The sequence below is a fragment of the Sarcophilus harrisii genome, chromosome 1, assembly GCF_902635505.1.
Source record: "Sarcophilus harrisii chromosome 1, mSarHar1.11, whole genome shotgun sequence".
Taxonomy (NCBI): domain Eukaryota; kingdom Metazoa; phylum Chordata; class Mammalia; order Dasyuromorphia; family Dasyuridae; genus Sarcophilus; species Sarcophilus harrisii.
In genome coordinates, this window is record NC_045426.1 from 490,855,384 (window position 1) to 490,882,018 (window position 26,635).

Here is a 26,635-nt window from a genome sequence, read left to right on the forward strand (position 1 = left end):
AAACATCACTAGATTTTAAGTCTGTTCCTTTTTAATTCATGCAAAGTATTTTACATACTTAGATATCCAATGATTGATTGTAATAACACATCTGTGACCTGTTTCTTTAATAGATGGACAGAAAAATATGGATGTATAAAAAATTCTCATGTAGTTGACTACAAATACAACATCTTTAATAAACAATATTATTATGCTACCATGTATTTCTGCTAAGATATATATATCTTATTATTATTTCGTCTATTGCTTTCTATTAAAATGTTCTTAGACACCCTATCTTTTATGTAAGAAAAACATCTTTGCCTTGTTTGAATCAGATACAATTAATAATCAAAAAAACACCATTATTGGAAAAGAAAGAAATACATCTTTTACCTTGGCTCATTCTCTGCAGGTTGGGAAAGGAACAATTTGGAAGGGCTTTCCACAAATATAGCACTTCAATGGATGCTAGCACACAAAGTTCTTTGGTTGGTATTTGCTTACGAAATCTCTCTGCCTGTAAATTGTTAACATAATAAATCATAATAGCCAATATTTATACTAGCTAGTATTTATACAGCACTTCAAAGTTTGAGAGTGCTTTCCACATGTGATATGGTTTTAATAGCACAACAACCTTAGGAGGTAGATGCTGTTATGAACATGCATTTTATTGATGAAGGTATTGAGGCAGACTTAGGCTAACTGATCAGATCTTAAATTAGAAGTTAGGGGAATGCCTAGGGAGAAAAATTCTCTTTTTCCATGTCTTGTATCTCTGTCCTTCAATATCTGGAACACATCCTTACCACTCTCAACTTGCCTGCCTTCCATATATTTAGCAATAATTTGTTTTTGCTTTCTCATAGTGGTCACATGTGCTCCATTAAACATTGGGAGTATTTCTGATTACTTGAGGTGAAGCTCTCCATATCTTAGGTATATTACTATCCAAGTGGCTTCATCTTCACCACAAGAGATACATCCACTCACTACTAGGAATAGTAGGACCTATTTTTCCTGACAAATGGAACAATGGAAAAATGCTGAACCTCATAACAACATATGGAGAGAAGAAGATAAATAATTAAAGCTTCAAGGTCCAGGAACCAAATTCCTATTTATTTTTTTTCTAGAAAAAGAAATAGTTAACAGTAGGAATAGTGAACTTGCATAAATTTATCTGGGCCTGATAAGTGAAATACATAGATTATAACTGAGGACTGCTGAAATGGGCTGTTTTGGAGAAATTATTATACTGCTTTAAAGTAGGTTTCCCACTTAGAGTTAAATTTGATTTTAATGTACAATTCTCAGCTTTCATAAAGGTTAACATTCCTAGAAAATGATATAAAAGTAAATAATATAAATATTCCTGAAACTTAAAGGAAATGGGGATGAAGTTCCTGCTAACACCAAAACTGTACTTTTTTCGTTAGAGAGCTAAAAATACACTTTTTGCATATTATTATTTAAATCAAAACATTAATTCTGATAATGTATACTTTCCCTAACACAGTAATCATGAAATAACCCATAAAATGCAGTATACAATAAAAGTGTATGCAAATCATTTTTCTCATAGTAATTCCCTAGAATTCTATGAGCATTTGTGTTAAAAATCTAAATTTTAAAAATCTTAATTAGAGACAATATTCATTCTTCATAACACATGGAATTGAGAGTACCATACTTTCCTCCTTTTTGCATCTATAATGAATTGTCCACTTGTTAACATCAAATCATGGCTGACAGCTGCAGATATTCCAGCATGAAGTTTATATAATACTTTTATTTTTTCACTAGGTTTCATTACGGACTTTGCACTTTTGGACTTAAGAGCCCAAGGACGTGTACATGTATTTGAACTAGGTGCTTTAGCAGTCATTGCATATTTTCATGGTTTGACCCCAAGCACACCCAGTTCAATATCAGCTGTTCCACAAACTTATGTGCATTGAGCTTCTTACTTTTTCCCCCCTCTATTGCACAGACCCAGGAATGGGTACAGTAGGCAAATAAAAATTATATTACTGATAAAATCATGCAAATGCTTGAAGCTGTTAAAAATTAACATACAGTGAAGATTGACTAGTAAAGGTATTATTATGAATTAATGTTCATTAAAGTAACTTTATACAAGATATGTCTGTACTGAATTCATGCTCAGCATGAATAACAATAATGCTAATAGTTTTATATCTAATGAATTTATATCTTTACAATATTTTAAAGGATGTTGCTTTAACTGACCACATGCAAATCTGCCTCATTTATAACTAACACACTTTATCAAGACATAGAAGTTTTAGGAATGTAAATGAAAAAGAAAGTAATCTTTACTCATAAAAATATTCAGAAAACCTGCTACAAGATGAATTTCTAATGTAATCTTTAAAGCTGGATTTTTTTGTTCTATAATTTTATTGAATTTTTAAAAATTTTACTCAATTCCATTACTTTTAGCTTTATCGTCATGTAAATTCTAACCCATGCTAAACTATTTCAATAAATTATCTTTCTTTCAAAAATGTAATAAATTTAAAATGATAAAACACAAAATAAATTTAAGTGCCACAGAACCCAATATAATTCATTTTAGTATCTCCTTAGAATTCAATCTTCTTTGGTGAACAATTCTGGCTTACTTTTATTTCTCTTGAGTCAAGACCTAAATGTTTTCTGAGGTCCCCAATTTAGAAAACCATGTGCTTATTACCTCCTTCCCTAGCATTTCCCTTCCCAATCTTTAGATGTTTATCCATAGATATTTGATCCCCTGTTCCTTGGGGATCCTCATAAATCAGTGCAGATATCTGATAAGCTTAGCCTGCTAAAGCTCAGAACTCTTCAGTTCAAGGGAACTACACTTCTTGGCTTACTAGGTAGCTGTAATTACAGGCACGGGCTTCCATGCCTACCTAATGTCACTAGCTTTTAATATAATTATCTGGTACTTCCCCAAAAGTACTACTGGTTACACATGAGAGTAACTATCAAATGACTATATATCAGTTTCGATGTACCTTTTTGACTGAGAATTGTTCAATTTGGTTGTTTTTCCTTTTAAAAAGCCTCTGTACTTCTCTGAATACAACCTGTGCTCCATCCACATCACCAGTGGCTCCCTGACAAACTGTAAGAAATCACAATATTTTTAGGATATCAGAACAGGTAACTGAGGGAAGCCTACTTTTATCACATCCCGCATACATTACAGAAGAGAAAACAAATAAATATTTTCAGAGAGAAGACAAATATTTAAGTAAAGACCTGCAACATTCTGAGAAAAATTAGTCAAATTAGTATTTACTTATTAGGTGTTTATATTCCCAGACCTGTGGAAGATATCAGATGCAGAAGGCATGTTCTCTGTTTTCTATGATCTCTGATACCTTGCTGGGGAAGAGATCTTCAATGTAAATAATTAGCTAACCTTAGAAGAAGATATGTAATTAAATGCTAGATTATAGCAGAATAGGCTAAATGTTATATAAGTTCTGAGAGAGACAGACAGACAGAAAGAAACTGAAAGAACACAGTACGGTTGTGAACAGTAAGGATGGAGTACTGGGAAAAGTTCATATGAAGGAGTGGAATTTTTGAGCTGAAACTTGAAATTCATTCATTATTTATTCATTGACCAGCTCAAACGATGATGATATCTTCCCTTAGAGCCTTAGCTAAAGAGATTGCTTCCTGACGATATGCTATGATATGCTGGCTTTCTTGTGATTATGTGTATATCTGCCTTTTCTGTCCTACAAGATTATAAAATGTTGAGGGCAGAGACCACTTTTTAATCTTGCACAGGAATAGGGCACAGACTGTGATCTCACTGGCCTAGGAAACTCCTTGAAACTGCACCTCTGCCAGTTCAGGTTGGCATCTTTATAACTTCTAGTCCTGGGGAGCTGTCCGGGGTACTGAGAGGGTAACCCACCAGGGAAAGCCTGTATGTCAAAGGCAAGATCTGATGCCAAGAATTCCTGGCTGAGGATAATGCTCTCCACCTTACTTTTTATAAAACCTAGCATGGTGCCTTGCCATAAGCATGAGCCTCTGATTCTATTGGTGTTATGATAAGCTCAGGAAAGCAGAGTAATAGACCTAGATAATAGACAAGTTCGCTGAAGCAACATCCTATTGTTAAACACAAACTCATTACACTACATTTGAGTTTATTTCCTGCTTTGTGTGCAGTGAAGGTGGTAAAAACTTTCATACATTGTGTCAATCTGTGGATAATTTAAAAATGATTAAACTAAAATACCTTACAACCTTCCCTTTTCTTGGATAAATAAGTCCCTTCTACTAATAAGACTCACTCACCTTACAATCTTTAAATATGATAATACATGCAAGGCACTAAAATTAATTACTTGTTGATTAAATTTCTTCTCTGAGGCCATGAAATTCTGCATATTGCCTTAGGCATGTATCACATTATCGCCAATCAATTACAAGTTAATAGTTTATATAAACTTAAACCAACAGTACATAAAAATGGCTGTCCTTTTGGGAAACCTATGAGCAAGAACAAATACATAAATGCATTTGAATCTCAGAAAGGAACAATGCCCTCCCAATAACAAGGCCGATAGGAGATTGTCTACATATTAAGATATCCATGATACACAAAATTGCATCTCATAATTAGCTAAATTTTGCTTTTAAGGGTTGTGAAAAAGAGAAATGGTATCTTTAAAGCAATGTTAAAACTAATCAAACTCTTGTGTGGCATAATAATGTATTTTCATAATTTTGATCTCAAAAGATAATCTTATGGAATAGTTCACTGTTACTAAGGGTACAGCATGTATTGCAGTTTAATTTTTAAACCACACTCTTTTTATTAAACCACATTCACAATATCTTTTTTCTGCATGAAAGTTTGCAGAAAATTAGACAATCTCTCAGGATTTCTTCTAATTTGAAATGACAGAAATATAAAACTATGTATCAGATGATAGATTGATTATGACTTTTCCCCACTAGGAGGCAACAGCTCTCTACTTATTTCATTTGCAAAACCTCCTGATACTGAAGAACTCACTCATGCCAAAGAAAAGACTTCCCACTCACCTGCAGTTAAATATGCATAATAGCATTGAGACCACCTTGACTCGTTTTTGAGTCTTTCAAAGGAATTGAAAGCATCTTTAAAGTTCAGTTCTATCATACTGCACCAACCTATAAAAGAAATAAGCTTTAAAATGATCATTTAAAAGCAATGAGTTTTAGAGAATCACACTTCTTTTATTAACTACAAAATTCTGAACAGCTGATCTGTTATTTCTATTTTCAGTCAAAAGACATGTGCTATCTGAAAGCTAAAAGCACAAATTTCCTTATTCTCAGAAAAAGACTTGAGGTAGAAGTTGTAAATAAGGCAAAGCACTTTCAAGCTCAGAACAAGTATAATAGGGAATAATTTAAAGATTTCTAGGAAAAAAAAATAGTAGTTTGTCTTGTCCAATTCTCAGAGTTGCATTGATCAAATAGTAAAAATACAAATATATAGCTATGTGATCATGGAAATGAAGGATATGAACAATTCACTTCCTACAAATTGTTCCCTATTAACATAAATAGAAAAAGCTATAAAAAACAGATGTACATAGCAATGTATGTGTATATGTATATATATGTATATGTATGTATATGTATGTATGTATATATATATATATATATATATATATATATATATACTCTTGATTATATGAACAGCATTTTATGCAATAAAGCAGTCTTTCAAATACTGCCATCACCTTGAAGAGTATTATACAAATCAATTCCAAAGATGTATGAAGCATTTATTTGACTCATGGTATGAATTCTCAATTCCTTCTCAATTCTCAATGAATTCTATGAAATAGAATTACCATGCAGAACTTTTTTAAGAGATGAGAAAATAAATAGATGCAAAAAGCTGAAGCTACTAGCTTAACATTTTTTAGTAAAATAGTTGTGAGGCTATTAAAAGAACTCATTTCCCAATTCAATCCTTGACCACTGGAGTGTCTCTCCCCTCCAACATTAACAACTGTTATGCTAATAATAATAATAATGGTTAGTTACAGGAATGGTTAGAGGTATCTTCAAAAAAGAATTGTGCATTTAATTCTTGTAACAGTTGTGACAGTGGCTTGTGATATGAAATCTATGTATTTTGGAATCAACTAATTATCCCCAAATACTGAGAGCACAGTGAGGTGTTAATTTATGTTATTAAAAAGTCATGATCTAGATCCAAAACATTCCTGAGTAAGGGTAAAAAGGGATTCAGTGTCACTTCATTCAATTTCACTGGGACCCACTTTAGTGCTGCTTTATGACCATTAAATTTCAGGAAAATGCAGATAACATTAATGTATTTTATAGTCATACTTAATCTCTGTAGTTAAATATTAAAGCATTTCCCCCCTCTCTTAATTAGGAGTATCTTTTTGAGAAATATTGACTTTTAGTTGAAAGGACTCTCCATTAAAGTGTTCAAAGATTTGTTTGCTTTGTTTATGTCATTTTTCTGTTAATAAATACCTGTATTAGGGAATGGAATTACATAATAGAGTGGGAAAGTATCGTTTTTTGTTTAGTATTTTAATCAATTTGAAATATTTGTTTTGCCTTTTATTTACTTTTTAGCATTCTTTCTTTAAAGTTTTGAGATCCAAATTTTCCCCCTCATTTAAGTCTTTCCTCCACTCACTAAGAAGGCAAGCGATATGATACCCATTATACATGTGAAGTCATGCAAAAGAAATATTTTCTTTAAAAAAAAGTCATAACAACTACAAAGTACTGGCAGACTGAAAAAGAGCAGGAAAGGAAGATGCTTATTTCAAAAGTTTGTTTTATAAACACATTTAAAGCAAAGAAATAAGTGTTGTAAGTATACCTTGAAAATTAGGTTTTATATTTTAATACTCTTCCTAACATTTTCCCATGAACTATACAATTAAAATAACAATATCTTGGAGTACTAAAATGAAGCCAAGCTAGAACAGCAGATAATTATTACATACTCTGCTAGCTTTGTGATGGCCCTTGATATTCTATAAAATAGGAAAGTTTTAAAAATATACACAGCTTGAAATGAATTAAGGAGGAAACAGACAACAACATAAATATCCTATGACAACAAGAGGCATGAACTTTAAAATATTTACCAATTTCATAGAGACAGACATGTTGAATTTCTCGCTGATCTATCGCAAGTTCCAGAGCCGTATGGAAAGAAGTCAAGGCACTGTTGATCTGACACTAAGGGGAAAAAAAGTAAAAACGAAACCCACAAAATTAACTTCTACTATCTAAAATTATCTCTGCAATAGATATCATTATAATAAAAAGCTGTCATAGCTACTACCATGTACTGACACCTTTAAATGTTTCCTCCACTATCTAAATTCTGCATACATTTCAAAACATAATTTCAGCCCCACTTCTCCATGAAGCATATTCTTACTGCTGTGATACTCAAAGATTTTCCCATTTCCTGACTATTTCAGGGTACTCATGCCAACCAATTATAGGAGTTTGTCATTGCCATAAGCAATGTCCTATACAAAAGCCAAATAAGATGGATTTCCTACAGACCGCAAGGTTCTCCAGAAGCTTTGGATGTGGATGACATTATGCCAATTACATCAAGTTTTAGATCACTATAAGCTCTCATCAATGAGTACTCACTACCAAAATTGGAATGAGCTACCAATATGCACATGAAAAATGAAATGGGTGAGCCTATTATTGCTCAGATTATGACATACTGTTAGCTGAATTGGCAGATGGGAAGCCCCACTGATTTAGTCTGTTAACAAATACAATTATCCATTCTATATCTCAACTTCCTCACAGTGATTTCAACCTATTGTGAGTCAACACAAAATATCAAGTAGAAATTTGGGAGGAGTTTGGCAGATGTCATATAGGACAGAGAAGTTTAGAAACTCGGAAATGCATACAATTTATGTATTATTGCATAATATCAACATATATTATCTTTTATAATAACCCAAATTTTTGGTACAAAGGGAAAGCTCAAATCCCCATGATGTATAAAGGATAGGTATATATCCTGGACAAAAATTACAAAGAGATAACAAGCTGGACTATACTGTATCTAGGAAATTGGAAAGCTCTTTCAGAGGCTTTCCAAATTGTTCCCTTGATGCAAAAGTCTATTTTTTAAAAGTTAACATCCTTCAATATATGTTATATGATTATAATCCATTAAACATTTTAATGTCAGAAAAATTAAAATTTTCAGTAACCCAAAGGACTAAGGAGAGAAAAACACACAGTAGGTTTAGGTGTAGGCAAAAGATTTGCACATAAAAAAGTTATGAAAAGCATAATTAGTAATGTAGGTAATTAAATGGTACAACCAAGAGTCAGGAAAAACTGAGCTCAATATGACTTCAGATACTTACTGTGAAACTCTAAGCAAGTCACTTAGTAGTGAGGCAAGAAAAAAAGCTTCCACTTCTCAGATAGTGAGAGAAAAAAAATGAAATAACATATACAGAATCTTGCAATTTTGCAAACCCTGAAGTACTAGCTATTACTAGTGTGAATGAAGGTAAAATCTATGGCCCAGATCCTGTAGTGGCATTCATGAAATATTAAAAAAAAATAAAATAAAAGATTTCTTTCAAGACACTAAATAATCCTGGAGGACCTATGGAAAGACATGGACAAAATTTACACAAGTTAGACTGGGTTGTGATTGCTTCTAAATGATGTGCGCTAATGAACACGGGATTATAGAGAGCTGAAAAGACACCTCAGAATCGATCTAGTCCAGAGGTCTTCAAAATCTGAGATCCATTAATTTTTTAAAACTATTTTTTATTGCTCTGTTTCAATGTGATTAGTTTTTTTATAATTATCCTTCTTTTTATATTTTATATTATATATATATGTATCCTTTTTTTATAATTATCCTTCTGAGAAAGGGTGCATAGACTTCATCAGATTGCTAAAGAGGTTCCATGATATCAAAAAAGTAAATGGCTGCTTAAACTATTCCAGTTCTCTCATTTTATATATGTAGAAGCTAAAGCCCAAAGAAGATAGAAGTGAGTTGTCCAACATCACACAGAAAGTAAATGGCAGAGCCAAGTTTGATTCAGGACTTCTGACTCCAAATTTAATAATCTTTTCACCATGTTGCCTCTACCTGGCTTAAAGTCTATAGATCTATCAAAGTATTAATTATTAGAAGAAAAAATGGATGTTTTCCTTCTATCATAAAAGATTCTTTTTAATCCATTTTTTAAAATATAAGCTCTGAGGTCCAGAGCTTCCTTGCTGGTCCTCACTCAGGACATTCCACTCGCCCAGACTCTGGACAGTTTCTCAGGCTGTCTATCCTCTGGATTTGGATTTTTCTTCCTCCTCATCTCCACTTCCTGGCTTCCTTTAAGATCTTTCTCAAATCCCAACTTATACAGGAAATTTTTCTTGATCCCTCTTAATGCTAATGACCTCCCTTGTCAAATCATCTCCAATTTATCTTGTATCCATTATGCTTCTATATAGTTTTTACATGGTGTCTATCTGCTATTAAACTGTCTTAAAAATAGGGATTATCTTTTATCTTTCTCTGGAGCCTCAGTGCTCAGCAGAGTGCCCAGTATATGGTAGGGACCTAATATTTTCTGACTGGTTGGCTGACTAAAAGAACAGTATTTAAAACAGGACACATGTTTATTAACATATCAGTTAATATCTACTGGTCATCCTGCCATCTAGGGGAGGGGGGGAGGGGGTAAGAGGTGAAAAATTGGAACAAGAGGTTTGGCAATTGTTAATGCTGTAAAGTTACCCATGTATATATCCTGTAAATAAAAGGCTATTAAATAAAAAAAAATAAATAAAAAAAAAATAAAGTTTGGAGTTACTATCAGTGATAGCCAAGAAGGTAGATCTGTGGACTATTCAGTTGGTTGGTTGGTTGGTTGGTTGTTTTTGAAGAAGACCAAAATGAAATCAGTTTGTTAGAGTTGAATTACAATATATCTGACTTTTGCTTATCAGACCAATATGAACTTGGAGTACTCTGCCACAGGTCAGGCACAAATAGTTTATGGAACATTTGGGATAGTGTCTCTAACTTTGTGCATCTCATATTTCTTCTGGGCTAATTCAATTCTGCTTTGTACATAAAGCATAGCACCATCTTTGAAGAGGGCATGCCCATTACTTTTTAAGCCTTTTACCTATAAAACCCACATGCACTCAGAAAATAAAATTGTTTTCATTAAAAAAAAAAATGTCAGTTAATAAAAACAGACACCAGTAGGCTTTACTCTAAACACTAATTTAAAAATTCTAAATACCTATGATTCCTTCAATATTATAGGTACACCTTCTACCAAAAGGATTCTATACACTTTAGAATAGACAGATAGGTGGTTCAGTGGACCTGGAGCCAGGAAGACCGAAGTCCAAATTTAGTCTCAGACACATTTGATCCTTCCCTCCTGTCATTGTCCTTCATCTCTTTGGCTGTCTACAACTCTCAACCTCGTATAGTCCAGCTTCCGATCTAATCATTCCACTGAAGTTATTCTTGCCAAAATGACTGATGATCTCTCAGTGGCCTCTTCTCAGTTCTCGTTCTCCTGGACCTCTCTGCAGCTGCTGACACTGTTGATCACTCTCTCGGATTTAATGCTCTTTTCTCTTTAGGTCTGAGGACATCCCCCTCCCTCTGCTACTTCTCTTACCTACCTGATCAAACCTGCTCTGGCTCCTTTGCTGGACCCTCAGATTATGTCCTCTGTCAGTATTCCTCAGGGTGCTATCCTGGGCCCTCTTCTCATCAGCTGCCCTGGATGTAATCACCGTCTCTATACTAATGATTCTCAGCTCTAACTGTCCTGTCCCAGGCCTACTTAGCTCTAATCTTATATCTCTAAGGCCTCTCAGACAGGTCACACTAGATACTCAGCAGGTGTCCCATAGGTGGATTCAATCTCCTAGGTCCTCAGTCTCACAGCCAAAGAGTCAGCCTGTTCTCACCCCCAATCCCTGCTGTTTTCCCCTCTACAACATCTCTGCAACTTGCCCCATTCTCTCCTGGGACACTGCCATCACTCTTATGTAGACCCTCATCACCTCACTCCTGAATGGCTTGCCTCAAGTCTCTTCCCTCTTCAAACCATCTTTTATTTAGCTACTAAAGTGATTTTCCTGGGGTCTCACCAGGCCACTTTCTCTGGCCCCCTCAAACTCCCTTATTGCCTCCAGAAGCAAACAGAAAATACTCGGTTTTGCATTCAAAGCCCTTCTCACCTAACCCCTTTTCTATCTTTCCAGACTTCTCCAATCTTTACTCCCTCAACATGTATCCTAGAGAAGTACAACAGCTTGTTGAGGCAAGTTGCTACCATAACTAGGACTAGAATCCAGATCTCTAAATCTTTTTTACACATCTATCAGGATTTATTTTTAACGCAAAGTACCCATAATTGTAACAAACCAACTCTTAATTATACTTATGTTCTGGGATAAACTTGTATGAGCACTCTAACCTAGTTATAAGCTTCTTGACAAGATCCTGATCTTATTCCTTTTTGAATCTTTTCTAAAACTTACTAACAGCATATGGAGTTTGCTTAATATATATTTATTGATACAAAGTGGGAGGGAGAGAAGAGGCAGATTGAAGATTAGGAGAAACATCTGTCCACATCCCAAAGCATAATATCATCATCACTTGTAATAAGCATCTGCTTTATTGAAATATGTGTGTTCATTCAAGATAAAGAAAAATTGTGACTTTGGACTTATTTTGTATAATTCCAGAGGGGAAATTAAGGAGCAGAAAGCAGAAGTTGTAAAAAAAGAATTGGAGCTCAAAGTCAAAGTGTTCATGCAAACCCAAATGACCACTAGTGTCAGAGAAGTCACAGAGAGCATTAATAAAGGCCTTTGACGAAGTGTTGGGTAATTTGACTTCTAAGACTCCATTTAATTAATCAGTTTCTGAACCAGCTAAAGACCCATATTTCCACTCACCAAATAACCACATGATCAGTCCAATGTCATCTGTGATTTTTAAGTTCTAATATTTTACATAGTGAAAGATAATACAACTTGGCTTTAGTTAGCTTAGGGCTGTTTTGGATATATTTACTTCTCTATTTTGAGCAAGGATGGCCAAGAGATGCATAATTTCACATAGAAATTTTGTTTATTTGAGCAATAGCATAATTTAAAACAGAGTACCATAATTTGAGTTAAGTGTACTTTTAGTCCCTAATTCATAACAAAATTTGACCCTAGAGAAGTCATTTTTTTCTGTAAAATTCACAGTATGAATAAATAATTGTTCTATAAAACATCTGCCTAAAATATACCAGGAGGCCAGTAAAAATATAAGTGAACCTATTTTATATTTAAAGTAAATACTGACAATAAATGACAAGTTTCTAACAACTTGTTTTAGGCCTGTTGAGAAAATTTCTTGATCATATTTGGAATAATAGCGAAGCCTGCAAAGTCACATGGACTTACCATGAATGACTATGTATATAATCTCACCAGTAGCAAAAAGGAGCATATGAACACAATTTCTATAATTGCTCAGTTTCCTCTTTCTAATTAGAGAATGTTGAACATGAGTGAATTGCATAGAATCACTGAATAGTCAAAGTTGGAAGAGCTCTCAGGAAATCTTTTGTCTAGCCCATACCAGGCCAAACATATTATCTATATTACCAAATGATTATCCAATCTTAACTCGAAGACTCTTAGCAAGGTCATCTATTACTCCAAAAGAGTCCAGTCAGTCTTTGGAGTCTACTCCAAACCTTTACACCTTTTTGAAACCTGCCATTACTAAAAATGCCTTTCCCATCTTGTACTTGTGAAGCTCTTTGATCTCTATTAATTTGATTTCACTGTGTTCAGCTCAAACTTCTGACTTAAATTATTTCCACATTTAACATTTTCCTCTTTAACATTTTACATTTTTTTCCTGGCATATTAGCCAATATGATCCACCTTGCAAATGTGACAAGCAATTTATCCAAGTATTTTAACATAATACTGAAATATCATCAAATGAGTTAAGGAGATAGCACTTACAACAGTGTCATAGATTTAAGGCTAGAAGGAAGCTCCAAATATCTCATTTTACAATATGAAGAAACAAACTGAAGGAGATGAAAGGACATATCCTAGTGACCCAGGTTGTGGTCCCTTTAAAAAACTATTTCCTATTGATTTGTGATTCCTTTCAGATTCCCAGCCCCTCCTGGCTGGGGCATATCAGTCCAGGATGCCAGAGCCTTTGATTCACAAATCCTGGTCAAAAGCATCCCTTTGAATTCTAATAGGAGATCAGGGCTTGTCCCAACCCCCATCACATCTGAGCCAACTTGGGCTCTCCCAGCCCCCATTGGTTCTGATCTGCTCCAGTTTCTCAACTCCCCCACCAAGACAACCAATATGATGAGCTTCCATCAACTAGGGTCTTTGCAAATGGACCTCGGTGGCTTACTCAGCTACCAGGACTTTCTGTCCACTGAGAACTGCATTCTCAGTGCAAAATTCTATTTTCCATAGATCTGCTCGCTGGAATAATATTCTTTTCCAGTGTGATCCTCTACTTATCCTCACCTATTTCCCTAACCAGACTTTATTTCTAACCTTACTTCCAATCCTCATAATAAATCTCTTTTATCAATCTAGGTTTTTGGGTCTGTAAATTCCTTCACAGAGAACCTCTGTCGCCAGAAGGGAGTCCCCAAAATTTCCTACCCTTGTGCCAAATCCCAAGGGGTTGCAGCGGAGCCAAACCTCTCCATTTGGTTCCCTGAACCCCAAATCTGCCACTAGACCATATCATTCCATTTTGGTTCCCTAAATCTAAACCTTATCACTAGATGTGAACATCAGGCAGAATTTGCCCTCAGGTTCCCTTGACTCTAAAAATAGTACTATTTTTACTATACCACAAGGTACATGCATCACCCTAGTTTTCTTTGAATGTGTTATTTCATTCATGTTGTTCATGCTTTTTAATTAGAACTATAGACCAAGATGTATATCTCCCTAGTCAACTTTTGAATCAGAATTCTGAAACACAGGGCTCTTACTGCATAATTTGCTTTGTTCCAAGTAGTTCTTTGATCTCTGAGCCCAACTTGTCAAACCAGTTCTAGAAGTTCAATTTGTATTTCCAGCACCTATGACCATCCCCTTTCTCACCATCATGCCTTTCATAGTTGTTTTGCTATTTGGAGCTGGAAATCCAAGTGGAAACGCATTCCAGAATGCCAGTTTCTGGTAACTATCTCCATTTCTAAGGAATTTATATTGAGATATTTAAATACCTGATTTGCCACTATGTACAATTATTCAATTCTAGAAAAAATTCTCTAGGTACTTAATGCCCCACTGTTCAATATACAATAATATTTCAATTAACTTAATTTCTTCAGCATTATATTTTAAATAAGAAAATGGATATAATTTTAAAAAATGTTTTGGCAAGAATTTGTTTTGTTATTATAGAAAGAAGCAGGTTCAAAAGTATAAACTCTGGTGTCAGTATAAATTCAGTTAACTCACTCTTCTATATTTGCAGTACAGGTTTTCAACAAGGACTCCAGTAGAATGTATGATCAGTCAAGTATTTATTAAGCACTTACTACATTCAGGGTAGTTCCAGGGCCTAGAGGAAAAAAGACCTGAGTTCAAATGTGACTTTGGACCCTACCAATTATATAATAAGTCACTTAACCCTGTTTGCCTCAATTTCCTCATCTGTAAAATGAGTTGGAGAAAGAAATGCCAACTTACCCTAGTATCTTTAACAAGAAAACCCCAAGCGGAGTCTTGAAGAGTTAGATTAAACAACAACAAAACATACAAAGTACTTTAATATATACTAGGAAATTATGAAAAAATATAAGTTATTGTCCCTGATAGTTCATCCAATATCTTAGAATATGGGGAAAGATGGAGAGATGTCCACCCAAAGTTAACTAACAATACAACTAATTCTAACCTTAATTACCTTAATTAACAATACAAAATGTATATAACAGGTGTCAAATGAGTGGCTAGACAACATGATACACCAGATTTTGTTGAAGCAGATTCTAAATATGGAAAGATTCAATCAATAAGTATAGCAATTTCAAAGGATGATGAGTTCAGAACAATTTTGTGGTGACTATAAGATCAAAAGACAGATACAAATGAAAAGACATTATAGAAGAACATAATTCTTCTTGAGAAAATAATCTACTGAAATAGGATATTATATATGTGGAAAGCCAAATATTTTTGTTGTTGTTTTAAAAACAAGTGCTGTGAAGACACATAATAGCAATGGAGATGTCAACTAACTGAAGTGACTCAACAAAATTAAGAATTTGTTTTACATAAACCAATTGCTGCACAAACCAAAAATCACACTCAAATTACACAGGGGATAACTTGAGAAAAACTGGTAAAAGAAATGAAATTTGCAAATAATAGTATACCCTTAAAAAAAAAAAAAAAAGAGAAAAGGTTATAAATGCAGTGCTAATCCAAGACATACTAAAATGTTCTAGGTAATCTCAACCAGGGTATCAGTAACCAGGTATGGAACATCCCAAAGATTGATCAAGCTTATCTTCCTATCCTCTTGTCTTCTCCACATATCTCACCTACTAATAGTTTTCAACTCTCAAAGAAAATGGATTTTACAGGTTTTTACAAAGCAAAAAGTTTTTTTTTTTTAAACAAACCAAAAGGATATTAGCAAAAAGAAAGTTATTGACCAATTAATAGATACAATAATCCTAAGTAAAGTCTTAGAAAAGAAAACAAACAAAACTTTGGACAATTTATTTACCTTGAAAGAAATTCCCCAGTTTACTTAAAAACTTAGCTTGAATATCACCAGGAGTAGGTCTTTCCAAGCCTCTTCATTTATTAGTGCCTTTGTCACCTTCCAGTTTGTATGCTAAATTGTATTTTTTAAATAAATGTACATGTTGTCTTTCTACTAGAGTGTAAGCTTCTTGAAGGCAGGGCTCATTTTTCTATTCTTTTTGCATATCCAGTTACATATCTAGTTTTGCATATCCAGGTATAGAGTCTGGCCTATAGAAAACGTGTTATAAATGCCTGTTCATCAATATTGATATAAATCAACACAGGAAGACAATATTAAAATTATATGATTATCTCACAATAGAGGCCAAGAAATTATTTGATGAAATGAAGCCCTTATTCTTCATATAGTCTATATTTCATGTGGAATGTAAGATATATTCACATGATAAAAAATGTATAGTTTTAGAATAAATCAATATTATACTTAATGGAGAAAATATTAGGTAATGATTCCCTCTAAAAACATGGACAGGTTCAAAAAGGCCTACAGAGACTTAAATGAATTGATGCTAAGTAAAATAAGTAGAACCAAAAGAACAATGTACACTGCAACAACAAGATTATGTGATGATCAATTCTGACGGACTTGGCTCTTTTGAACAATGAGGTGATTCAGGACAGTTTCAATAGATTAGTGATGGGGAGAGCCATTTGCACCTAGAGAGAGCACTATGGGGACTGAAGGTAGATCACAGAATAGTATTTTCATCTTTTTTGTTGTTGTTTGCTTTTTCATTTTTTTTCCTTATTTATTTCATTTTTCTTGTGTAGCATGATAAATGTGCAAAAATGTATAGAAAAACTGCACATGTTTAACATATACTGAATTACTTGCTGTCTAAGGGAGGGGTGGGGTGAAAGGAGGGAGAAAAATCTGGAACAAGATTTTGCAGGGATGAATGTATGAAAGCTTTATTTTGAAAATAAAAAGCTAAAAAAAAGAGACAGGGAAAACATGCTACTTTATTACCATTTCTATTTAGTAAAATATTAGAAAGACAAGTATGTACTATTAAAGAGACTTTTTAAAAAAGATGTATATATGTGTGTGCACATAAATACATATGCACACATATACATATCCCTTGAAGTAATCACTCCACCCCAATTAAAGTAACTAACAAAATACTCCATGTCCTCATCAGGTAAGAATAGTTTTACTGAACAAATTGATGCAGTGCTAGTAGTTGAGAAGAGGTGTGAGAATTGAGATGGGGAAATCCCCTCTGGTCAGCACAGGTCCAATGGGAAAGAATTTGCAATCCTGAAAATATGAGGCAAAAGGGAATTTTATTGGCATTGAGAAGTCAGCTTTTCTAGGAACACAGACTTCTCAGTGGGTAAGGTCCTATCAGAAAAATAACACAGGTTAACACTGAGAAGTGGGTATCTTCACAATGGGCAAGAGTCCTGGAAGGCAGCTTTGCCAAGAAGAGAGCTTCCTAACAAGCAAATTCGTGGGACTTCTGCAGATTTGGAATTCATAATTGTCTTTTATTAGCAGTCTGAGGCTAGGGCTTCCATTCAAAATTGACCGAGAATCCATCAATGTCCCCAGGCCTAGATTTCCAGTTGAAAAGAGAGTACTAATCTTTGAGATCTCCAACTGAATGAGACCACTTAAAAGGGCACAGTCTGGGAGAGGTACACTTTTCTCAGGGGAGAGAGCTTGAGACCCCAGTCACCCTTCTTTAATCAAGTAAAGGGGACACAGTTTTAGGGTTCACCCCCATCAAAATGTCCATTCTCACTTTCTATGGGTCTTATATAAAACGCAAACCAGCCTGGAACCTGAGATTCAAATGTCCAGCAATTTAAAAGGACTTGTTTCAGGCAAGCTCCAGAGATGAAACTGCTTTGGTGGGGGTGGAAAAAAGAATAGTCTTGGTCTCATCCTCAACCTCCACCAGAGGACAATCTTATGAGCTCAGGAAGGTAATAGGATTCTGACTTCTCAGGTACCACTGATTGTGCCTACCACCCTCCGGGAGGGCACCCTACCAGTATCCCAAGAACAGCAGAGACTGGCTAAACACACAAGGAAAGGCAACCTCAAGACTACAAGGAGTCTAGTAAAAAACTATACAATGCCTAAGGAGAATATCACGGATAATACACAAAAGGAAGAAAAAAACTTCCAACAACTAGGAGCTAATACTTTCATATTAGCTTAACTAAGATAACAAGAGCTGCTCTACCAAAGGAAATTTTTAACCCAGAATGAGATAAACAAAGGGGGGGGGGGGGCGATTTTTAATCTTAATGAGATAAAAGGATTATAGTTTAAAATATATCATCAGGTTGGCTTCAGTGTGACAAATTTTTTGGCCAGAGCAACTCTCCAAGACCATTACTAAATTGCAGAGGGTTTACAAATCTGCATTGTTGATTGTACCGGTTATTTAATTCTTCAAGGATTTCCTGGATATAGTTTCATTAAATATAGTTAAATATATTTTGATATGAGCTGGAACAAGTATAAGTTATAATGATGACTCCATGTGTGTATATACACAAGCTAAATACTTAAAGCTAAAATGGAAAGCTTTTTGAGAGAAAGCCCAGAGAAAAACTGCATCTGTTGTCCTTTAGGACCAGCATAGCTAAATTCAGAGGAGTTTATTACAAGAAGGTTTATAATCAGGCTTTTTTTTTTGTCACTATAACTTTTGAAATCATCTATTAAGATATGGAAAGTTTACACACTCATGCTGAAAACTCTTGGACTGTGTACATGTACACAGCTTAAATAGTGGACTTATGCTAGATTTTAACTTTATGATACTGAACTACGAGAAGACCACATAAAAGAGGAGAATGATATTCTAGCAATATCCCCAAACTGCTGTAAGAAAAATAAATATTAAACCAGGAGTAATATATGTGAGACAAGAATAACTATTTAATTTATGACTACTATTGGAACAACTCATGCCCTCTACTTCAATAAACTCCAGATGAGTCAAGAGTTAAACAAAAAGAACATTAGAACAGTGTCTCTCCAATAGGGGAAGAAGGAAAATTTTGTGACTTTTGAAAAAAGTTGCTGTTCATTTGTTCAGTTGTGTACCATGGACCAGAGTACAGGCCCTTCTAGCTTCTATTATCTCCTGAAGTCTGTCCAAGCTCATATTTGTTGTTTCCATGACACCATCTGTCCATCTCATTTTCTGCCATCCCTTTTACCTTTTGCTATCAATCTTTCCCAACATCAGGAGGAAAAGCAGGAGACGGTTATCAGGTAAGATGGTTGGAATTAAGTTTAAAAAATTATGCATTTCAAAATAAAATAATAAAACAATGGTATGAAAGGAAATTATCTAAAAGGAAAAAAATGAGCAAAAATATAGGGTAAATATTTCTTACCACCCACAAAAAATACAAAGACAATATTCATATTCTACTTATGAGTGGTAAAAAGAGGCAAGGTTATGTGCAAACGACTATAAAATATTTCTGAGGCTGTAAGAGACCTCAAAGAGCATTTGTATAATCCAATCATCTCACTTTAGAGATAAGGAAACTAAACCCTGAAGGAGAAACCTGGAAAATAGATGATTTGCCCAAGATCACACAAATAGTAAAACCTAGAGGTGAGATTTGAACACAAGTCTTTTGATTCTGAAAGAGACAGAACTCTTTCCATTTTAATATATTGCCTTCCAGAGGAAAAAAAACAGGCAGCAAAATATTCATATGGAAGAAATGTCTAATCTCATCAGCAATTAATTAAAATCAGAACAGCTTCAGTTATCATTGCATGCCTGTTAAGACTAGAAAAATGATGAATACAAAAAGTTCAATAATGATGAGTATATAAGGAAACAAATATTCTTACTCTGATTGCATCAGAGAATGATTTAAATGTTTTAATGGTATATAATCTCACAATATGAACAAAAGCTATAATTAATTTTTTTATTTCTACTTCTGGAAATCTAACTGAACTGAACCAACTGAAAAGTTAAAAAAAACAGAGACAATTTAAAACATACAGGTCTTTATTCATATATATGTATATTATATATATATAATATACATACACTATATATAATTTATACACACACATATACACATTCATTAGGAGTCAAAAGAACTAGTTTGTTCAAACACTATTTCTACTATATATCTTGGGTAAATCATTTTGCATCTACAAGATCTTATTTTCTTCATCTTGAAAATGAAAGTGATATCTAAGATCCCTGGCATCTCTAATATTCTTTGAAGAAGAACATACTGAATGAGAACGCTATGAAGAGGTACAACCCAGGCAACACTTAACAAAATTCTATATTAGCTATTTTAAAATGGCATGAAAGCACACCAATATTCAGAAATGTTTATATGAACTGATTCTAAGGAAAAAACATGATTATGTTTATTATGATTATTATAAGGAAAACAGTCATGAAGCATGAGTGCATATACTTTAATAAATATTTAAAGCGAATATGGAATGTTAAAAGGTTTCTATTTATTAGGTTCTTATCATTTATAGTTGCTTAAAATTCCTAAAGAAAAATATCGTCAACTGGCTAAAAAATACTTTTCTAATGTATAAATTTCTAATTTATACATAGAAACCAAAATAATGACACTCTACTAAATATAACCCTATACTAATTTCTACTATGTAGAAAAATCAATGTTCTAACAAGGTAGTTTTCAAGGAGGCTCTAACAACGGATTATGAATCTCACCTCTATTCTTGGGATTTGGGTTCTTAAGAATAAATGAAAGCTGATCCTCTTATTCATATAATTAGTACACTTAGAAGTATGAATGATAGGTGAAGAATGACCTATAAATCTGTTCCACCCAGATAAACTGTACAGAAAGGGCTAAAATACAGGAAAAGCAAAGATGTCTTATTTATAAGAATTTCTGTCATGTTTCTGTTTTCTAGGATGAAAAGAAGTCATTAAGCCACAGAGCTTAAGCTAGAAGCTGAAAAGCTTCCCTTTTCAGCAAACAGAAACTAAAAATATGCTCTTGGTCCCTTCTACCTAAGGATTAATTCCATTCCCCCAGCCCCCCCCCCCCCCCCCCCCCCCCCCCCCCCCCCCGACTGAATACTGTTAAACAAACAGCATCTTTTGACTGAAATAAAAAAGGGAACCATGTAGTAAAAGGAGTTAGAAGACTACAATTAACTGGATTTCTGGGAATTATTTCACTCATTGTATCTCTTTCTTGGTCTATAAATAAAACCATTACATCATGCTGATACAGCAAGCTGTTCAATTAGAGGAGGAAGGTTTGCCCTTCAACAGATGCAATGAAACACTGCCACCAAATGCCGTGGATACAGGGATAGCAGATAGGTTAATCATTTGAGATTTCAGCTTCCACACTTGCCCGTGCCACAAATGAACTGCCCATATGCTAGCAGAATCTTTTCTGATTTAATTTTTAGCCACTTTATAAACCTTTCTAACTGATTTGCTGAACACCAGAGCAACACAGAACTGTCTTTTTCTATTGAGTTTCAGATCTGATTCTCCTAAAAATCAAAAAATAACAGAAGAGCAAAATGCCTAATTTTTCCACAAAATATTAAAAATTAATGAAAACAGTGGAGGGAACAAAAGTATTTGGACTCTTGCAACTAATGCTATGATGAAACCTTTAAATTATAAGTAAGTAGAATTGCTTGTAATAATATGTAAATACTTAAAAATGAGATATGGTTGATTTGTATAAAGGCAATGAGAAGGGAAGTGCCCAAGCAATGATAGAGTGGAAACAGTATAAGATTTTAGACAGCAGCTAGGTAGACTCTTGGGTCCAGAGTCAGGAACCCCTGAATTCAAATCCAGACATTAACTGTGTAACCCTGGGCAAATCACTTTGTGTGCCTTAATTCACTGGAAAAGGAAATGGCAAATCACTCCAGTATCTTTGTCAAGAAAACTTCATAGCCAACACTATTGTGCTATGCATAATCTATGGGGTCACAAAGAGTCAGACATGACTGAACAACAATAATAAAGTACTGGATTTGGAGTCAGCATCTGCTACTTGCTAATTTTTAACATTTTTTTAAAAATCTGAGTTCCAAATCTGTCCCTCCTTTCCCTGAGAAGACAGACAAATTGACACAGATATATGCAGTCATGCAGAACATATTTCCCTATTAGCTATGTTATTAGGGGGGAAAAAAAGTTTTTTTGTTTTTTTTTTAAGAAACATTTTCCCCCTCTTTCTTTGATTTTTTTAGTGTTACCTTGTTTAATTTTTTTAATCCCTCTAGGATTCAAGGGATCATCAATGCATATGCTGAAATCCCCTGGCATGAGAGCAGAAGACAAGACTATGAAGACAGTTTGTAAAATGAGGGGCTTAAATTTGATGGTTACAATGTCCCTGCCTGCTCTCAATCTATGCCTTATGCCTTGCTCACCAATAAAAGAAGGAGAGAGGAAGGGCCAGAAGTCAGTTACAAATCAAAAGTAAAAACAGGGTTTCTTCTTCTTTAGAAGTTGAGCAGCAAACCCGGCAGCTCCAAACACCAGAGGCACTGAAGCGATGTCGGCAAGGGGCTGCAGGAGAGAGAGCCCCGGCCATCAGCAGCAGTGCTGGATGAAGCCCCGGCTCTCTCATCTGTTGTTCCTGCAATCCTAGATAAGCTACTTTAACTGGTAAAATGGGGGCAGTATGTGGCACAGAGTGAACAACTATATTGGTTGTTCACTTGTGTCTGACTTGTCAGGGCTTGATAAACCATGCTATCCTGGGGTTTCCCGGCTAAGATACTGTATTTGCCATTTCCTTCTCCAGGAATTAAGGCGAACAGAGATTAAGTGACTTGCTAGGGGCCATACAACTAATAAGTGTCCGAGGTCATATTTGAACTCAGGTCCTCATGACTTCAGGCCTTGCGCTCTCTCTAATGAGCCGCCTAGCTGCCTCTATGTACTATATAAGTGAAAGCTACTAATATTATAGTGTTTGTAAAAGGAGTTAATAGAACTTACACTAATTGTTCTAAGACTTGTCAGGATCACACTGAATATCAATCAACAAGCAATTACTTAACACCTATGACATGACAAACCCTATGCTAGGCCATGGGGATGCAAAGACATATTCCCTGAACTCAAAGCTTAGGTTCCATTAGGGAAAAAAACATTATAGGTAAAAGGGAAGCAGGTGACACAACCAATAAACTACCAGAGTCCAGAAGATATAAGTTCAAATCCAGCCTCAGAATTGTATTATCTGTGGGACTCTGGGCAAGTGACTTGACCTATTTGCCTTAGTTATCTCATCTGTAATATAGGAATAACAGCACCTAATTCTCACAGTTACTGTGAGGATCAAATAATATTTGTAGAGCACCTTGCAAACCTTGAAACTCTATATAAATTCTACTATCATTATCATTAAGGTATTCACAGAATGTATGAGCTGAATTTTGAAAGAAGTAAATAATTCTAAGAGGTTGGGATGAAGATGAAGCACATCAAAGTGAGGGCAACAGCAAGAATGCCAGCTTGACTATTCTTGTACCATTCTGATATTTAGACAACTACCTCTTGGCCAGTGGGTTGACCAGTTTTTTTATTATTTTAAAGTTGTTTATTTTCATAGCATTGTTTTTTAGTGTAAATGGTTCTCCTGTTCACTTAACTCCACATATGAATATACAACTCTCCTTGGGAGGGAAGAAAGGAAGGAGGGAATAGGGAAGGAGTAAAGGGAAGAAGGTAAGAAAAGAAAGGAAAGTAGATAGGTACCCCTTACTTTCCAACTTTAGTTCTTTACAACCAAGAAGAGATATGTGCTATTAATTATTTCCATACATACAGAACATTTTCCTTCCTCCTTTGATCTCTTTAGGATATATAGGTCTAACAGCAGTGTCCTTGTGTAAAAGGGTATAAAGAGATTAGTATATTTGGGGGCATATTTCCAAACTGCTTTCCAGAATGATGGGACCAACTCATTACTTTATCAATTGCATTAGTGTTTTTTTGTTTTCCTAAGCCCCTCCAACATTTGCTATTTTCTTTTTTTGGTTAACTTTACCAATATGATGGGTATGAGGGAGAACTTCAGAGTTATTATATTTTGCATTTTCCTAATTTTTAGTGGAGAATTTTTTAAACTATAGATAGCTTGGATTTCTTTCCTTCAGAACTGCCTATTCAAACCTTTGATCAGTCAAACTGATATTTAACAGGTATTAAAATTATTTGACTCAATCTTTCCTAGATGGCAATAAGAATGTGTATTTTATTTAGAGAGAGGCCTAAAGAGAAAAAGTTTCAATATTTTGATGAAGGTTCAACAAAGGAAACTGAGAGGGACTAGTTGAGAGGAGAAGCAAGAGAGAGCAGTGTCACAAAAATCTAGAGAGGAAAGTATCCAGAAAATGACTGATAGTACGAAAGACTTTGTAAAGGTCAGGAAGGATGAGAATCAAAAGAAGCCAGCATATTTGGTAATTAAGATACCACTGGCAACTTTGGAAAGAGCAGCTTCAGCTGCATGATGTAGTCTGAAGTCAGGATGTAGAGTGTTTTTAAAAAGAATAAGAGAAGACCTAAGATAGATACTTCTTAAGTTTAGCCACGAAAGGGAGGAGGACTATAAGATGATAGTTGGTGGGGATGATAGGAAACAAGTGAAGGTTTTTGAGGAATTTTTTTTTAATTAACCAAAAGAACTTGTTTTTGTTCAGTTTTTCTAGTCATGTCCAAATCTTTGTGACCCCAATTGGGGTTTTCTTAGAGAAAATACTGGAGTGGTTTGCCATTTCCTTCTTCAGCTTATTTAACAGATGAGGAAATTAAGGCAAAGAAGCTTAAGTGGCTTGTCATGGGTCATTCAAACCAGTGAGTGAGACCAGATGTGAATTCACTAAGATGAGTATTCCTGACTCCAGACTCAGCACTTTATCTCCTGTGCCACCCAGCTGTCCTACAAAAAATGTAAAACAAAAACAACTTTCTCTATTTCCTATCTTTTACTATCCCACAGCTCAATTCTACATCGTCCCTTATTCTAAATCCTTTGTTTCCATCACTGATCATATACCATTGGCCATCTTTATGGCTCCAAATAACATGCTGCTGGTGCTAATCACATAGTACTAGAGAAAGTCACCATGCTTTCTGGATCCAAATTTATGGATTGTAGTATGAATTTGTGTTACATAAACTCTTTTAGACCCTCACTACAGCAAGGCAATCCTTTTAACCACCCTTATTACTTTTGCTATCCCACTCACACAGAACAGCTTTTCCAGATTTTTTCATTCTTTCCCAAGCTTCCTTCACAATTCTTCCTCCATCTTCTTAAGCTGAGAACTCTTTCTCATACTTCACTGAAAAAAATTAAGACCTTTCCTAATGTGAGGATTCATTTTGTCTGACTGTATAAATATTTGTGATTCCTGTACAAACTCTTTAGAGATCCTCCAGAAGAGGTCCTCTTGATGTTCTGAGGATTTTTTCTCTAAATCTTCTGACATCCCATGGATACTAGTGAGTTCCAAAGGCTCCAATGGTTGAACCTCATTTTGCCTAGATAACTGTTCCATCTTGTTTTCTGGTTGTACACTTTGCCAATGTGAACACTGGCTTATATCTTATGGTTACAAGTCATGGAATACATTCTTCTGAAGAAATGAAGTTGTGGGTCACCCACAGAACAATGGAGAGGGCCATTGTGGTTATGCATGGATTGTAATATATAACCAATAGAAAATTACACGGGAGAAGCAATATCAAAGGTATTGCCAGAGATGTATTTCAAAACTACACATGCTTATTAAAATTAACTAGGGAAAACACAAACTTATGCAAAGCAGAGAATTAAGCTTTCAAAAGGAAGCAAAGAAACCAAAAACAAATCTGTCTCAACACTTAAATAATAATACTTAAAAATAGCCAGGGAGCAAACTCAAATCATATATTTTATATATATAAAATCTCACTTAGCTGGCTCTGTCTTCAAAGGCTCAGTTGGTAGTTACCCTTCACTGCCATCTATAAAACTAATGGTAAATTTCTTCTTTTTGAAAAACAGTATATCTCTAGTAAAATTATTATAGCCTTTCTGTGGTCACATGACTAGCTAACTCTATTCTATGACTCTACCTCCTAATAGCCAAATGAATTATGTAGGTATAGTATATATTCAAGTATGTATGCTAATGTAAAACCTTAAAATATCTAGAGTCCTGTCCTCTAGAACCCTTAGACTTCCAAGAACAGTACTAAATGTGTAAGTAGACATACAAAAGAAGGTATATGGGGGTAAATAGTTCCTGAGTACCCAGTTACAGTCCCAAAAGGCTATAACTTTTTTGAAAATAGCAGACTCAAGAATTCCAACAAGTATTAATCATTAACAGAGGGAAAAGCTCACAATGAAGTGAGAGGAAGATGTCATCTATACTTCAAAAGTTTCCAAGGGAACAGGAATACAACATTTTTACTAGATCACGTACCTGAAGCTTTACAACACAGAGCTCCAAGATAAAATGTTTCTACAATGTCAAACAAAATCATGCCATCAAAATCTGGGAGCATGCAAAGATTTAGGGGGCTTGCTACCTCAATGCTTTTCTGAACAAGAACCTCATATCTCAACCACACAGAATTGCATGCAAAGTAGAAGAGTTACAAATATTGGAAATACAGGCTCAAAAAATCCATTCAATTATCTATCTATTTGAAAACCCTCAGATCCAAAGGAAAAAGGAAGAAGCTTAAAAGGAAAAAACATA

At 34.7% G+C, this 26,635-nt stretch overlaps 1 protein-coding gene and 1 long non-coding RNA gene across 5 annotated transcripts in view; one reads left to right on the plus strand and one right to left on the minus strand.

Moving 5' to 3' along the window:
- Positions 1–26,635, plus strand: part of LOC116420596 — a 69,228-nt gene that overhangs the window by 17,058 nt on the left and 25,535 nt on the right. The window lies entirely within an intron of this gene.
- The window catches only part of TTC39C (tetratricopeptide repeat domain 39C), a 105,851-nt gene that overhangs the window by 10,521 nt on the left and 68,695 nt on the right, over positions 1–26,635 (minus strand). For all 3 annotated transcript variants that reach the window (XM_031946519.1, XM_031946520.1, XM_031946521.1), the window contains 4 exons: positions 7,158–7,251; positions 5,071–5,178; positions 3,012–3,121; positions 379–502 (listed from right to left, as the gene is read on the minus strand). In XM_031946519.1, coding sequence (XP_031802379.1) covers positions 379–502; positions 3,012–3,121; positions 5,071–5,178; positions 7,158–7,251 — 436 coding nt within the window. The remainder of the gene's footprint in view (positions 1–378; positions 503–3,011; positions 3,122–5,070; positions 5,179–7,157; positions 7,252–26,635) is intronic.